This window comes from Neofelis nebulosa, chromosome 6, assembly GCF_028018385.1.
Source record: "Neofelis nebulosa isolate mNeoNeb1 chromosome 6, mNeoNeb1.pri, whole genome shotgun sequence".
NCBI lineage: Eukaryota > Metazoa > Chordata > Mammalia > Carnivora > Felidae > Neofelis > Neofelis nebulosa.
Genome location: NC_080787.1, coordinates 11,899,162 through 11,916,509, shown reverse-complemented (window position 1 = coordinate 11,916,509; position 17,348 = coordinate 11,899,162). Strand labels below are relative to the sequence as shown.

Sequence of the window (17,348 nt, the reverse complement as noted above, 5' to 3'; positions counted from 1 at the left end):
AGAGCAAAAATCAGAGTGGTGGGCTTGGTTGGCTAGAGTCTCTGCAGATAATAACTATTTTTGGCTTTGTGAGTCACACCATCTCGGTTGCAACTGTCACAGTTAACTCGGTTCTGCTTTTGTAGCCAAAGCAGCCTTAGACCACGTGGAAATGAGTGGGTGTGGCTGTGTTCCAATCCAACTTTATTTACCAAACAGGTGATGGCTGGATTTGGCCCTTGAGCCATAGTTTGCCATTCCCTTGATATGTGATATTTAGGGTAACCTGAATTGAAAACCAAACAAAATGAGAGTTCAAGTCATACGGAATAAAGGATATCATTGTGAATAATATTCTACTGTGTTCTGATTTGATGGCTTCTGTTGCATGCTTGCCCTCTCTGTGTGTATGTATTTTTCTCAGTAGTATTTATTATGCTGCTACACGAATTGCATTTTAGGATGGCCTAAGTCTTGAAATGTGGTATCTCTGAGTGCCATTTCTTGATGATGACAACACTTGCATTAAAAGCAAAAATTTGCCTGATTTCTTACTTATGATGGGCTGAATATTAGAGCCAACTGCATTAGGACCATATAATTTTATAAATTATTCTCCCTGAGACCTGATGGCTAGCTGCCTTCCAGTTGTGCTTTCCTATTAAAGAATGCTGTGATCTGGGTTTGACTCTCTAAAATTTCAATAAGTGGGTTTTTTTTTTCAAACTGTAATTTTAAAAGATTTAAGAAACTTGTTTAACTTTATAGTTTTTGCCCTGTCCTGATATTCATTTAATTGGTTCTGCTAATGTGAATGCCCTTTCAAATATGAAAAAAATAAAGCAGGAAGGAAAAGTTGATTATTTCTGTAATTGGATTTTCTCTTGAATAAAATGATTTCACCCACGTTATCTTTCTGACTTAAGGGATGGGGGTGGGGGAACCAGTTTTCTTTCACATTGTAGTCAGAAGCAGACAGAAGAAGGTATAGTCTGTTCCAAGGTATCAGAAGACCATATTGGTTTTGGTTGTAATTAATTACTGATGCTGAATATACTCTGGCCCCTGCTTTCATTCCCAAATCTAAATTTCCACTGTGTGCAAAATAATTCCATCCAGGAAGAATTCTAATTACTTTAGTAATTATCATCTTATCTCTAAATGGAATTCAGACATTTGCTGCAGTTTATGAATGTTGGAAATGTTTCATTTCCTTTTCACCTTGAATAACAGAAAAAATACACATTACTGAATCTGGCTTCATTGAACCTTATAATTCATGTTACCATAGAAACAGAAAAACTCATATAAGAATTGTGTTAACAGTACTGTAGATAGTAAATACCTTCACTTCAACCAGCAATATCATAAAATGATTTTAATAACAGATGTGTAAAAACTCTTTGAGATTTAATATGGTTCCTTTTAAATATTATAACAATATTACTCACTATGCTTACTTACACTTTTTAAAGCAATATCTTTGGTCTTATGTAAGGCTTTGTGCTTATTCCAAAATATTTGCTGTGGAATGCAGGCATAACATTATGGGATAAAAAACATACTTAACACAGTATTTACTTAATTTTTAGTTAACAGTAGTGATTCATTTGGTTTTTTGCTTGAAGCCAAACTGTATATTCATGATTTATCCTGGGTTTAGGAACATAGTGGATGACACTAAATTCTTTGATGTCCTCTGAGTCTGCTTGGCGCCCCTCCCTTTTTTGCGCCTTCTTTTTGTTAACTACCTTTTTTATTCCAAAAACTAAAATTGTACCAAATTTAAACTAAATAAGCCATCTGGATTTTTATTTAGCATATTAAACGTAGTTTTATTGGGATGCCTGGGTGGCTCAGTCGGTTGAGCGTCTGACTTCGGCTCAGGTCATGATCTTACGGTTCATGAGTTCGAGCCCCGTTTTGGGCTTTATGCTGACAGCTGGGGGCCTGGAGCCTGCTTCAGATTCTGTGTGTGTGTGTGTGTGTGTGTGTGTGTGTGTGTGTGTGTCTCTGCCCCTCACCCCCCCCCCTCTAAAAATAAACATTAAAAAAATTTTAAGTAGTTTTATTGATTTTGAAGAGAGGTAATAATTAAAAAAAAAAAAACCTAATTGCTACTACATTTTTTTCTCAGAAAGAGGCTTTAAAAGGCTACCTTGGATTTTAAATATCACTTATAATTAGTATGTGAATTACCAGCAGATTTTGGCTAATATTTGAAAACTGTCTCTTCAACCAAATTAGATGTAAACTTCTCTCTAACATTCACAAATTTTATGTGTTCTGCTTTGAAGAACATGCATACTCATTTATAGGAATACATCTATATTCTTTGTATTCAGTGTGCAAACAGAGTTGAGGCTTTACTAGCCCTATCTTTTACCACTTATTCCATCTATTACTGTACCCAGACACAATGTGGTTTGTGTAAATGTAACTTCATTAAGGTCATAGAATAGGACACTGGTGAGTTTGATTGTTTCGATCTCGGCCCAGTTAGAAAGAAAAACTATGCAAGGTGTACCTATCAGAAGATATTTAGTATAAGGAATTTATGACATAGAAGTTAGAAGGCTGGAAAAGTAAAGGTGGGGAGATGAGATAACCAGAGGATAATAATTACCGAAAGCAGTTGCTGCCAGGAGGGCTGGGGGAGCAGAAGGTCAGAGTTTGTGTTACTGGGTCCTGGGAGCACCGACCCCAGGGGTTGCCACCTCACCAGCAGGAAGTGACCACTTAGAGAGGCACCGAAGTTTCTCCCTGCTTCTGATCTCCTGTCACACCTTCTTTCTCAAGACCTAACAGGAAGCCAACTGCCAAAGGAATCAAATGTACTTTTTTGGACTTCTGGCCCCAGTAATACGATTAAAAATAGATGAGTGTGAGGCTAAGATGTTAATAAGAGTAACACCAGTTTTCATCATCTCCAAAATAATATGATAACTGACTGGGTGGGGCCCATTTTATATCACTGACTTTATATTAGGTTAAACTTTATGAAATTGGCAGTAACTGACTATTTTTAATTTTCAAACAAAACAAATGAAACAGCAATATGTAACTCAGCATCCAGATTATACTAAATCTACTGCAGAGATGATGATTTCACTCATTTTAGTCAGATGAGCCTTTTCTCTTAGGAAAAAAAAGAAATGTCTCTTACATACACTGTGTCATTAGGTCAAAAGTTGCTTTTGTTTTTTTTTCCCCCTCATAATTTTTTGGCTGATCCGAAAGTATTCATAGAAGTATCTCCTAACCTTATTTGGGTCACAGAAGACTTTTAGAATCAGAAGAAAACTGTAGTCACTTCTCCCTGAAATATACACATAAAAATTTGCATGCAATTTTCAGGAATCCACAGACTCTGAGAGAAGAAATTTTAGAATGGCATAAAGAAAGGGCTATATTGGCATTGGCACTTCTTTGACTTTTTGTTTCTTTCCCTCTTACTCATGATCAGCATGCCTATCTGAAATGCATACGCAGACACCCACCAACCTCTCTTGAGTTTAACATCAGAAGAGTGATTCTAGGTACTTAATCAGTGAACACAAAAGAGAGAAACGGATGGATGGATGGATGGATGGATGGATGGATGGACAGGTAGACAGACAAATGGAGGCACAGGTAGACAGATATTTATTCATTTGAAGAGACTTCACCAAAGAGAAAATTATCTACAGAAGTGCTCATGAAGCCACTTACTTTCTAAGTAATTTCTGAGCTGTTTTTATTTATTTATATTTAGTAGGTTTAAATTCTCAACTAGTATTAACTAGTTTTTCATTTGTGCACTTTCAACATAATTAAAATTCCAGAAACAAGCTATGCAGTAGTATAATTCCTTCATTAGATATTTTAGGAATTTTGTCAAGCTGCACCACAGCCAGAATATTATTCACATCTAGAGCATTTGGGTTTTTTTTTTTTATACTTTACACATAAATCAATTCACCAAATGTTAAGGTCTTCTAATTTTTTTTTTCTGTGATAAAGAATATCAACCTGATCGTGTCATGCAAACTCTATTTGTCTCTTACACTCCTCAGTCACTCCTTAGATCATTTTCTGCTAGTACCGATCTATGGCACAAAGTACAAAAGAAATGCGAGCAGCAATTATGGGCCATTGGTATACTGAAAGGTGGAGGAGTCCAGGTTCAAGGTATTTGGTAGAGTGTTATTGTTCCTCACTTCCGTTCATTCCTTAAGGGACACAGAAGCAAGTTGACATCTATTAAGCATCTGTGTGCCAGCTGCTATTATAAATGCTTTATATTCATCACATCACTTGATCTCTCAACAGCCCAGGAAGGGATGTGCTCTTATCCCCGTTTTGTAGAAGAGAAGGACCTGAGGCTCAGAACAGTAACAACACTTGTGAAAACGTGACTAGAAACCAGGGACCCAAATCTAGATTTAAAATCTCATTTCTTTCTACCGATACTGTTGCTGCTTCCTCTCTCTCAGCCATCTGGAGATAGGAATAATTATATCTACCTGCTTCTTGATGAGTGATGATAATGATAAAAACAAGAAAATACCTTATGAAGAATAAATTTAGCATATAGCCATTTAGGTTTTAAATGCCTCCGTATTCATTGAGGTGCATTTGTGGAAAGAGCACCAACCAGGTGGAAAGGTTTGGGTTTGAATTATGATTCTTCCAGCAATAGCTTGGTGACCTTCGGTAAATCATTTAACCTTTGGAGACCACAATTACCCTCTTTAAAACCCAATTCTGCAGATAGAGGCAAGTTTTACTTGCTGTAGTAAATTGCTTTGCAAATATTATTACTGAATATTTTTAACGTAAACTCATGATCAGCCACTGCTTCTGGTACATCAGTTCAGCGAGCACCTCAGTAACACGGGTGGAGAGAAGACTGCCGTATCATGTAGTGATTCTGCAACTCTGGACAATTTACCACACAGTCTTATTTCCCTAAGGGTAGTTTCCCTGTGTCTCATAGAGATTAAACTAGAAGTTACCTAAGTTGCTAACACATTGCCTGGCACTTAGTATCATCTAATAGATGGTAGTTGTTGTCATTTCTTTGACAGGGTTACAATAACGATAGCTAAAACATAACAGGCAGTCTGTGGCTGGCACTGTCCATAGCAATTAGTACATGTTCTAACTCCTTAATCTTATCCAGGAGTACTCTTACTCTCCCAGTTTTAGAGAAAAGGAAACCAAAGCCTACTAAGGCTAATTTGCTGTAGAGCATGCAACTCATTAGTAAAAGAGCCTCTCAGTTATATACGAAAGGGAAGATTTTTCTCCCAGATACCCATATGAAGATGAGGGTCATCCAGAGGCACGCCTGTCTGTCTTTGTCTTAGTGACTTACGGCTTTTTAACCCTTATCCTAATGTATAGGCGCTGTTTCTTTCTCAGCTCATGTCCTTTAAGATTTGTTGTTCAGGAGCACCTGGGTGGCTCGGTCAAATCTGTTAAGTGTCCCACTCTTGATTTTGGCTCACGTCATGATCTCACAGTTTGTGGGTTCAAGCCCCGTGTCAGGCTCCGCACTGGCGGTGCTGAGCCTGCTTGGGATTCTCTGTCTCCCTCTCTCTCTGCCCCTCCCCTGCCCCCCCACCTCAAAATAAATAAACTTAAAAAATTGTTTTTCATAGAAGTGTGAAAGTAATTTTAAAGCTGCTGACAGTTTTCTCAAATTTACTTGAAAATGTCATGCTGTTTCTCCTTAAATTTCCTTTTTTAGGATGAACAGAATGATACCTTGTTGTTGTCTGTTGGTAGCTGGGACATAGTCCTTCTTGCTGTCCTGCTCAGAACATAATTTCCTTTCGACCTTGACCTTACCTTTTATTATCTCTGCCCTTCCCTCCTATTTGGCCATGTTTAATTCTTTGGCTACATCCTGTCGAAAGTTCAGTTGTTAGGACTCTTTGGAAGAGAGTACCTAATGGAGGTTTCCTGCTACCTTTCTGTCTTCAGAAAGGCTTCCTCCCCCACCCCCACCCCACTTTTAACAGGTTTATTGTGGGTATAATTTAGAAAGCATGCAGTTTGCACCTAATGTAAGTTATAGTTTGAAATTCTTAGTAAATTAAGAATTTGTGCAGCTATCATCACAGTGCAGTTTTAGAATGCTTTATTTACAAGAAAAAGTTTCTCAGTGCCTACTTGGAGTCAATCCCTGCTCCCCCCACCCCCCCCGAGATCCAAGCAACTGATCTGTTTTCTGTCTGTCTAATTTTGCTTCTTATAGAAATTTCATATAAATGGAATTAAACAACAAGTAATCTTTTGTGTCTTCCTTCTTTTACTTCAGAATGTTTTTCAAGGTCCATCTGTGTGGTGCACGTATCAGTAATTGGTTCTCTTTTCTTTGTAGGTAAATTTTCATCGTTCATTTTGTTTATCCATTTACCAGTTGACAGACATTTGGACTATTTCCAGTTTGGGGCCATAATGAGGAATGTCACTGTAAAAATCCACATAAAAGTCTTTGTGTGGACACACGTTTTAATTTCTCTTGGGTAGATTGCTAGGATAGAAACTTTCTTAGTCGCAGTAAGTGTTTCACTTTTTAGGAAACTGCCACACTGTTTTCCAAAGTGACTGCAAAGTTTTGAATTCCCACCTACAACGGATAAGTGTTTCTGTTTCTCTAGATGTACATCAATGTCTGTTATTTTTTTAGTGTTTTTTTGTTTAATACAGCCTTATCCTACTGAGTGTGTGTGGGATCTTAACATGGTTTTAACTCGCGTTACTCTGCCAACTAATGATGTCGAGGCAGCTTTTTATGCACTTATTAGCTATTCATCTGTTTTCTTCAGTGAAGTGTTGGTTAAAATCCTTTGCCCATTGTACAGTTATGTTGTTTGTCTTTTTATTAGTGACTCATGAGTTCTTCATATATTTTGAATACAAATATTTTCATCACATACATGATTTGCAAATAGTTTCTTCCTGTCTTTGGCTTGTCTTTTTGTTTTCTTTATGGCGTTTTTCCAGTAAGTCCAGTTTACCCAATTTTTTTTTTCTTTTATTGTGCTTTTGGTGTTAGCGTTCTAGCTAAGAAGTCTTCGCTTAACTCTATCGAGGACACAAAGATTTCTTCCCATATTTTCTTCGGGAAATTTAGTAATTCCAGTTCTTACATTTAGATTTAGTATTAAAGGACTTTCTGTGCATACCATAAGGTAAGGGTCCAATAAGTTCTTTTTGTTTGTTTGTTTACTTTGTGTATGGTATCCATTTGCTCTAGCATCGTTTATTGAAAACATTGTCTCTTGACCTCATTGAATTGCTTTGGCGGTTTTGTTGAAAATTAATTAACCATAAAAGTATATTTGTTGAAAAGTAATTAACCATAAATGTATAAATGTATGGGTGTATTTTGGGGCTGTCCGTGTTCCATTGCTGTGTCTTTATACTAATACCACACTGCTGTGATTACTGTAGGTTCATAGTAAGTCTTTTTTTTTTTTTTTTTTTTTTTTTTATTTAAATTTTTTTTTTTTCAACGTTTTTTATTTATTTTTGGGACAGAGAGAGACATAGCATGAACGGGGGAGGGGCAGAGAGAGAGGGAGACACAGAACCGGAAACAGGCTCCAGGCTCCGAGCCATCAGCCCAGAGCCTGACGCGGGGCTCGAACTCACAGACCGCGAGATCGTGACCTGGCTGAAGTCGGACGCTTAACCGACTGCGCCACCCAGGCGCCCCCATAGTAAGTCTTTAAGTCAGGTTCATCCATTCCACCAACTTTGTCCTTTTTTTCTCTGGCTAGTCTAAGTCCTTTGCATTTCCATATAAATTTTAGAATCAGCTTTTCAATTTCTTCAGAAAAATGTGCTGACATTTTGGTAGCAGTTGCATTGAATATGTGTATCAGTTTGAAGAGACATGCAATCTTAACCGTAAAATATTCCAATCCATGAAAATTATATATTTTCTATTTATTTAGATATTCTTTAATTTCAATAAATTTTAAGAAAATCTCTTTAAGTTCTGTTTCTAGAGTGTAGGTCTTAGACTTCCCAAGTTTATTCTTAAGTATTATTTATGCTATTATGAATGGAATTGTGTCCTTGGTTTCTTTTTTTTTCTTTTTATGTTTATTTATTTATTTATTTTTGAGAGAGAGAGAGAGAGAGAGAGAGAGAGAGAGCGCGCGCAAGCGAGAGAGAGGCACAGAGGGAGAGAGAGAAAATCCCAAGCAGGCCCCACACTGTCAATGTAGACCTGGACGTGGGGCTCGATCTCACGAACTATGATCTCGTTACCTAAGCCCAAATCAAGAGTCAGACACTTAATCAACTGAGCCACCCAGGTGCCCCGACCTTGATTTCATTTTCTGACTGTTCATTACTGATGTAAAGTGTACAGGTGATTTTTATATATTCATCTTTAGCTCTGCTAAACTGGCTTATTCTAGTAGGTTCATTAGATTCCTTCGAGTTTCCACATACAAGGTCATGTCATCTGCAAAAACCTATATGCTTTTCTTTTTCTTACCTTTCTTGCACTGACTACAACCTCCATAATATATTGAATTATAGAAGTGAGAACAGAAATCCTTGCCTTTTTACTAATCTGAGCGGAAATGCATTCAGTCTTTTACCACTAAAAATGAGGGGCACCTGAGTAGCTCAGTCGGTTAAGCATCTGACTTCTACTCAGGTCATGATCTTGTGGTTTATGGGTTCAAGCCCCACATCGGGCTCTGTGCTGACAGCTCAGAGCCTGGAGCCGCTTGGGATTCTGTGTCTCCCTCTCTCTCTGCCCCTCCCCCTCTCATGCTCTGTCTCTTTCAAAAATAGAATAAACATTAAAATTTTTTTAAAAATTAAAATTGGTAATTGCTGTAGGGGCACCTGGGTCGCTCAGTTGGTTGAGCGCCCAATTTTGGCTCAGGTCATGATCTTGTGGTTCATGGGTTTGAGTCCCGCATCAGACTCTGTGCTGACAGCTCAGACCCTGGAGCCTGCTTCGGATTCTGTGTCTCCCTCTCTCTCTGTCAAAAATAAATAAACATCAAAAAAATTTTTTTTCAGTGATAATTGCCGTAGACCCCTTATCAGGTTGAGATAGTTTTTCTCTGTTCTTTGTTTATGGAGAGTTTTTATCATGAATGGGTGTTGGATTTGTCAACTTATTTTCTGCATTTACTGAGATCACCATGTGGGTTTTACCCTTTATTCTTTTAATAGGCTTACTGCATTAATCAAAATTTGTATGTCAAATTTGCATTCTTGGAATTAAAACTTGATCATGATTGGGGCGCCTGGGGGGCTCAGTTGGTTGAGCACCCAACTCTTGGTTGTGGTTGAGGCTGTGATCTCGCAGTTCTTGGGTTCGAGCCCCACTTTGAATCCCTGGTTGGGATTCTCTTTCTCTCTCTCTACTCCTCTCTCACTGACTCTCTCTGCCCTCTCTCAAAATAAATAAATAAACTTAAAAAAAAAAATAAAAACAACTTGATCATGACAAACAATCCTTTTTATATGTTTCTGTGCCCATTTTGCTAATATTTTGTTAAGTGTCTCTGTTTTCATAAAATTTATTGGTCTAGAATTTATTTCTAATCTCTTTCTCTGGTTTTTATATCGGCTGCTGCTGGACTTATAAAATGAGTTCCTTTTTCATCTATCTTTAAAGTAGTTTCTATAGAATTGGTTTTATTCTTTCTTAAATGTTTGATATGATTCACCTGTGAAGCCTTCTGGGCCTAGGTTGTTTCATATTGTTTTCTTTTGGTGGCAAGATTTTTAATTTCAAATACAATTTTTCTAATACATAAGAGGCTATTTTGATTTTCTGTTTCTTCTTGAGTCAGTTTTAATGATTTATGTCTTTTTTTAAAGAATTTGCTCATTTCAGCTTAAGTTTTTAATGTCTCTGCACAAAATTGTTCATAATATACCTTGAGTGTCTTTTTTTTTTTTAATGTTGGTAGCATCTGTGGTGCTTTCTTCTTCATACCTGAAGCTGTCATTTGTTTTCTTTTTTCCTGTCAGTCTTGCTAATAGTTCAGTAATTTTACTGTTTTGTTTCAAATATATACCTTAACTTTTATTGATTTTTTTCTCTATTTTCTATTTCATTGTTTTTTTTTAAACCGTTATTTAATAATTTACTTTTTAATCCTACTTTGGGTTTGATTTCCTCCTCTTTTTTAGCTTCTTGAGGTGGAAGCTTAGACTATTGTGTTTACCTCTTTGTAACACAGACATTTCAAGTCATGAATTTCTAAGTACTTCTTGAAGCTGCATCCCTTATATTTAGATGTGTTTTTACTTTTATTCAGAACTAAAAACTGTTTCTTAGGTTGCTGGGGTGGCTCAGTCGGTTAAGTGTCTGACTCTTGATTTGGGCTCAGGTCATGATCTAATGATTCGTGAGGTCAAGCCCCACTTCAGGCTCTGTGCTGATAGCGTGGGGCTTGCCTCCCCTACTCACACTCACTCTGTCAAAATAAATAAATCAACTTTAAAAAATAATTTCTTGGGGCGCCTGGGTGGCGCAGTCGGTTAGGCGTCCGACTTCAGCCAGGTCACGATCTCGCGGTCCGTGAGTTCGAGCCCCGCGTCAGGCTCTGGGCTGATGGCTCGGAGCCTGGAGCCTGTTTCTGATTCTGTGTCTCCCTCTCTCTCTGCCCCTCCCCCGTTCATGCTCTGTCTCTCTCTGTCCCAAAAATAAATAAAAAATGTTGAAAAAAAAATTAAAAAAAAAAAAAATAATAATAATTTCTTTTAGTTACATGTTTGTTTATGCATAATAATTTTAATAGATCTGGTTCTTTTTTTGGTTATTTTTACTTCTTTCTTTTGAAATAAATACAATGTGTGCATTAGTCTTAATTTTTCCACATATGAAATTTGAAGCTCATCCTTTTTCCATTTTTTGCCAGTAGAACACCAAATTGCAAGTGAAAGTCTTGAGATGATTAAAGTACAACATTTTAAGTGGTATTTCAAATACAGTATGGGGTGTGTAAGTATGTGTTTATTTTTACTCAGGGTAAATAATTAAGTCTTAAAATATTTGGGACTCTCTTAAATCCTAGCCTCTGGCCAGCAAAGAGGTCATGCTCTCCTGATACCCTCCTGATTGATAGATTTGTGGAACTGATCATAGAACCACTTCTGCCACTGCCGATGTGTAATTAGAATCTTTCTCATTAATTCTATTCCCAAGCTATTTAATGAACCCATTTTGCCGGTAAAAAGCTTGTATATGTCAGAAAAAAATAGCGAGTCAAAATGTACCTGTTAATTAAGCTAAGAGAACATTTTCATCTTTCTTTCAGAATTATTTTCTCATACTGCTATGAAAACATAAATATAGAAGGTCTTTTAAATTTTAAAAACATAGAATACCTAGTAATTATATTCATTAGGCTTACAGCTTTCAATACATATGTGGAAATGATCATTTTTAAAAATTTTAGTATTTTGAAAATTCATTGCTTTTCAAAAACAGCATTCGCTGGTAATTAGCATATTAAATATTTGGATTAATGTTCTATTTTACACTCCTTAAATTTCCTCATAGCCACTTAATTAATTTAGAAATTAGTTCACTTCAGACTTCCTTGATTTTCTTATGAACTGAAGAGAATTATTTACTAGGCAAATTAACAGTATAAGTATGAGGGTTTTTTTTTTTTTTTTAATTTTTAACATTTATTTTATTTTTGAGACAGAGACAGAGCATGAATGGGGGAGGGTCAGAGAGAGGGAGACACAGAATCTGAAACAGGCTCCAGGCTCTGGGCTGTCAGCACAGAGCCCGACGCAGGGCTTGAACTCACGGACCACGAGATCATGACCTGAGCCGAAGTCGGCCGCTTAACCGACTGAGCCACCCAGGCGCCCCTAGGGTTGGTTTTTTTAAGTTGGTTCACCTAAAGAGCCAAATTATTTTTAAGAAGCATTATTTGCATGTATAAAATTAACTTATAGATGAGCCTCACCTAACATTAAAGTGTAGTCTTTACTTTGGAAACATTTTATAGGCAATCAGTTTATATTCTTACATCCTTAGAAACCAAATAAACTGTTTTTACTTTTATATACTGACTAACATAGGTCTTTTACAAATTCATAGTTGGCCTGTCCTCTCCTTTGTTATCAGTCAACTTTCTGTGTAGATTTTCAAATATATTCACACATTGGACATCCCCTTTTTTAACATTTAAGAGGACTCCTGGAAAGGTTTCTCTTTTCTCCTTCACTGTGGGCCTTAATGCCAAAGTAAGCAGGTGTTGCATAATACTGAGCTCAGCTATCCTGGGTCAAGGAGGATTGGGGGAGGGGGAATCAGTAAGGTACTTTCCTTTGGGAATACCCCATAATCGAGTGCCAAATTCATTCCAATTCACAGCCTACGACAATAGCCAATTGTCTTGGTTTCTACAGTATTTCACAGGCAGTTTCTAAGATTTTTTTTAAAATTTATTTCCTAAGGGAGATAGACTCTTCTCTGTCATTTCTGCTGTGATCTATTACTTACAGTTTTAGTTGTGGATTTCTTTTGTTCAGTAGTTATAAGTCAAGTGTAAACATTTGCTAATTAAACTTGTTGACATACTTTTTCTATTCAACATGCTTTTAGTAAGTCTAGAAAATGGTCTTTTTATCTACAGCTTACTGTCAAAACATGTTTTTTATGATTTTCAAATGTAATTTTGATAATCACCTCTGAAGAAGAATGTTTTTATATCACAATAAAAATCAAAAAAATTGTTTTTCAAATATGCTGTTTCATTTTTCTCTGTGCATATTATCTCTTTTTCTGTTTACCAACACAGAGAAAAGTTCTAGCCTTTGGAACTTACCTCACTAGTTCAGGGTCAGCCAGATTAATAGCTGGATGAGACCAAGTAGAACTCAAGAAAGAAATATTTTTAAAAATCAATGCCATTCTTCTTCCGCACAGGAATTAAAGTATTATCCAAACAAGATATGGAAAGCCAATGTTTTTATGACGCCGTTTGTATTTCACTTTCCTCATGGTTATATCCATTGTTCTCTTATGCCCCCAAATATCTAATATATTTAAATGGGATAAACTGTTTTATTCATTCATATAGAACTACATGTAGGGAATAGAGAAATTGATATAGTTAGGTGTCTTTTGGTTTGTAATGTTTGAGGCTGTTTTTCCCGTTTTGTATGGATTGAGAGTAATATTGGAGCTTTGAATACTGTCCATGATATTTTGGTATTGTTATACTGTTAACACACAGTAGAATATTGTAGCACACTCTGGGATAGACTCCACCACAGAGAAAGGACATTCAAGATGTTAACATTTGGGCTCATGAAAAACAAAGGCAGCTTGTTATCCAGTCAATCTCTGATGAGAAGCTTTTGATAATTTATTCTTAATATGAAAGGGCAGAGTCACTCTTTCTTGATGGCGAGTCTCAGCCATGAATGAGAGGGAGCAATATACAAGAACTTGGAGGAAATGGAGAGCATTGCAGTGATCAGAGGAAAACTTATGAAAACCTTTAACTGATACCTTTAGGAAGAAGGGAAAAGATGTTGCATCTCTAAAACAAATGATTAAGTGATAATATAAGAAAATTTGCTAGACCTGAAGACCATGAGTGCCCCGATTGTGCCCTTTACAAAGTTTTCATGCCTAATCTAAGGTCTATTATCATGAAATTTAAAAACATTGAGAAAAATTAATATCCTAAAAGTTTTCAACTTTTATATATAAAGTTATATATATAAAAATATATAAATAAATATATATATATATATATATATATATATATATATATATATAAAGAAGTTAAAGAGGTTTACATCAGAGTGAATCAGGACATCTCATCAGCAACCTTTCCAGGTTAAAAAAAGAAACAGTAGAAAATTCTGATGGCTAATATTTTTCATTTTGGAGGGCTGTGAACAGCCACACTATCAGTCAATTGTGTAGATTAAGATGTGTTCAGATTATGCTAAGACAACAACAGAATTTCTCTGGCACTCTTTTTGATGAAGCTTCTGAAAGAATGCTCCAGCAGAATTAATCAAGAATTATGAATATAGGATCAGGTAAAAGGAATGGGGGGGAAGAAAACCAAAGAGCAACTTTCAAGGACGACAACTGGTTCATTATGAAAACAACACATACCAGAGAAAGTAGGAGTGGCATTTCCAGGGGGGAAAAATTGAATAAGTGAATTCTATACAGTACCTTGAGTGTTAAGAAAATAATATTGGTTTTTGATCGATCTGAGCTTGTGGAAAACATGAACACAGGTACCTAGCATAGGAAGGAAAAAAAAAATTTTTTTTTTTAAAGTTTTTAACTCTGGGAAAAAATCAAGGTGGCAAAAGAAAACATGATGGTAGTGTATACCAGTTGTCTGTGAGCAGTACCTCTGCAGTTAGGCTCCTGGAAATACGACTAATTTAACTAAAAACTGTGCAGTGATATTACTGAGAGGGATGGGATAGAGTAGTTTAAAGGGCTGCCTCAGTGGAGAAGCTAATAAGTATTGCCTGAAAATCAAAAATCTAGAAATAGCAGAATCAGCATCTATTTTAAGATACAGAAAAAAGAAGAAACATTCAGAAGAAATAAAAAGGAATGGCTCTTGAGGAGGACAGGGGCCCCTGTTGTCCATAAACTTTTAATATTTAGGACTCTCTAAAACTATTTGCTTAAATGTCCCTTTCCTAAAAATAAAATTTAGTTTCAAAACATAGGCATTTAAAAGATCGGAGAGGGTCGCCTGGGTGGCACAGTCAGATAAGTGTCGAACCCTTGATCTTAGCTCAGGTCTTGATCTCAGGGTTGTTAGTTCGGGCCCCGTGTTAGTTCGGGCCCTACTTAAAAAATAAAAATTTAGAAAAGAAACTGTCAGAGAAATAGAATAATAATGGATGGCATTGAGTTTTTTTTTTTCCATTTTTGTCTTGTTATTTTCTAGAGTTCCTGGAATAACTCTTGCCACAGATATTATCTGTGGTTTTCCTGGAGAAACAGACCAAGATTTTCAAGAAACAGTGAAACTCGTTGAAGAGTACAAATTCCCAAGCCTCTTTATTAACCAGTTCTACCCAAGACCAGGGACTCCTGCTGCAAAAATGGCACAAATTCCAGCACAAGTGGTAAGAGACTTCTCTGGCAAGAAAGGTGCTAGATTTAGCCAGCGGCTGTAAAAATGCAGCCCCGTTGTCTATCTTAACACAACTGGCTCATGGTATAACCTTGAAGTTAAAAAATACAGGGAGGTGGGGAAGGGAGGGGCGGTGTCTGGGTGGCTCTGTTGGTTAAGCATCTGACTTCGGCTCAGGTCATGATCTTGCAGTTTGTGGGTTCGAGCCCCGTGTAGGGTTCTGTGCTGACAGCTCAGAGCCTGGAGCCTGTTTCAGATTCTGTTGTCTCCCTCTCTATTTGCCTCTCCCTGCTCGCTCACTCTCTCTGTCTCTCTGTCTCTCTGTCTCTCTCTCTCTCTCAAAAATAAGAAAACATTAAAAAAAATTTTTTTTTTTAAAGTTTGAGATCCAGTAATGGCAAACTGTTTTCCAGAATGCCTCAGAAATTAATGTTCTCAAAGTAAGTTAGTTTCTAGATTTATTGGCTGAAATGGGAAAATGTTAATAAGCTTTAAGAGGAAGTCATATGTTTTTAACTGAAAATTTTCTGTTTTGTTTGAAATAACTAATACAAAATTGTGCCCTCCCATTAATTTTCCTCAAAACTTACATGAAATACTAAAAGGAATAACCCAGAACTTGTTATTTTTTCCGTTATGCCATATGTGAATATCAGACATAAAACATACAGAGTTCTTATTTGAACATTTGGTTGAAAAAACATATTTTTATTTGTATATACAGACATATATTTTTAATATATTTTAAAGTCTATTTTCCCCAGTAAAACTGAAGTGACTATCATTCCTTCTTTTCTCAAAATTTTCTACCTTTTTGTTTCACAAATTTCTGTGTATACAAAGGTAGGAAAACATTTTCCAGGTAGACCATATAATTTTATTTCTAACTTAATCAAAGAGGAAAGCAGATTTCTCACCACCATCGACTTTTCACAACTGTAAAAGTAAGTTGAATTAATCCATTATTTTTATATCTAAGTTATAATAGACCTTATTGCATAAGACAAAATTCACCTTTTTTGGTCTACAGTTCTTTGAATTCTGACACGTGCATACATTAATTTAACTACTACCGCAGTCCAGGTGTAGGACACTTCCGTCAGCACCCTAAATATTCCCTTTTATTTTTTTGTAGTTCTCTACTCCCTCCATCCCCTCATCTCTTGTCCTTAGAGTTTAATCCATTCTTTTTTCAAACTTTACCTCTTTAATTAATAAGAAAGAAGTTTTCTGAGCTGTAACATGCCTGAAGACGTGTGTACAGCTGTACATTTCTCTGAAGTGGATACTTCCGTGCACCCTGGGCAGATCCAGAAGCAGAAAATTGCCAGCACCTCAGAGGTTCTGGTCACGCCCTCCCCGCCACCCTCTCCCTTTCCCCGCCAGAAACCACTATCCCTCGTTTCAACACCGTACATTAGGTTTGACCTGTTCTGTACTTGATGTAAAGGGAAGAATTCATCAGTGTTTGAATGTTTGCCTTTTTTTTTTTTTTTTAATGCGGGAATTCTTTTGATTGTTTCTGTTTTTCAGTAAAATTAATACTTGCCACACAGTCTTGCCTGAAGTTTTAAGTTAACTGTTCAGCATTAACAAGAAGTGGATTCTTCAGGGTGCCCAGCTAGCTCAGTCAGTAGAGCTTGTGACTCTTGATCTCATGGCAGTGAGTTCAAGCCCCACTTTGGGTGTCAAGATTACATAAAAACCTAGGCGGCTGGGTGGATCAGTTGGTTAAGCGTCCCACTTCAGCTTGGGTCATGATCTCACAATTGGAGGGTTCGAGCCCCACATCAGGCTCTGTGCTCACAACTCAGATTCTGTGTCTCTCCCATCTCTCTCTTTCTCTACCCCTCCCCTGTTCGTGCTCTGTCTCTCTCAAAAATAAACATTAAAAAAAAATTTACAAAGAGAAGATACTATAAAAAAAATCATTTTAAAAATGGATTTTCTAGTAAATTATAACACATTTAGCTTCGTTAAATAATTTTTCATCTTTTTCTTCATTGTTTATTATTATACAGTTTGGGAGGCTAATACAGCTATCTCAAATTTCACATCTGAAAAATCTCTACATCTCTGTCAGGAGTTGAACCTGTTGCTTATTGAGATTGTTGGTATTTATTTCAGGAATTGTTACAGTCTCTCTGATCTGTCCTAAAACAGTGAGGCATGAACTGTCCCCGGGTGCCCACTCTGCCATGAGCACCTCCCTCAAGCCCCCAATTTTCATTTGTTTTTAAA

At 36.6% G+C, this 17,348-nt stretch overlaps 1 protein-coding gene across 7 annotated transcripts in view; it reads left to right on the top strand.

Moving 5' to 3' along the window:
- CDKAL1 (CDK5 regulatory subunit associated protein 1 like 1) overlaps positions 1-17,348 on the top strand; it is a 711,422-nt gene that overhangs the window by 482,303 nt on the left and 211,771 nt on the right. For all 7 annotated transcript variants that reach the window (XM_058732865.1, XM_058732859.1, XM_058732860.1 and 4 more), the window contains one exon: positions 14,919-15,099. In XM_058732865.1, the coding sequence (XP_058588848.1) occupies positions 14,919-15,099 (181 nt within the window). The remainder of the gene's footprint in view (positions 1-14,918; positions 15,100-17,348) is intronic.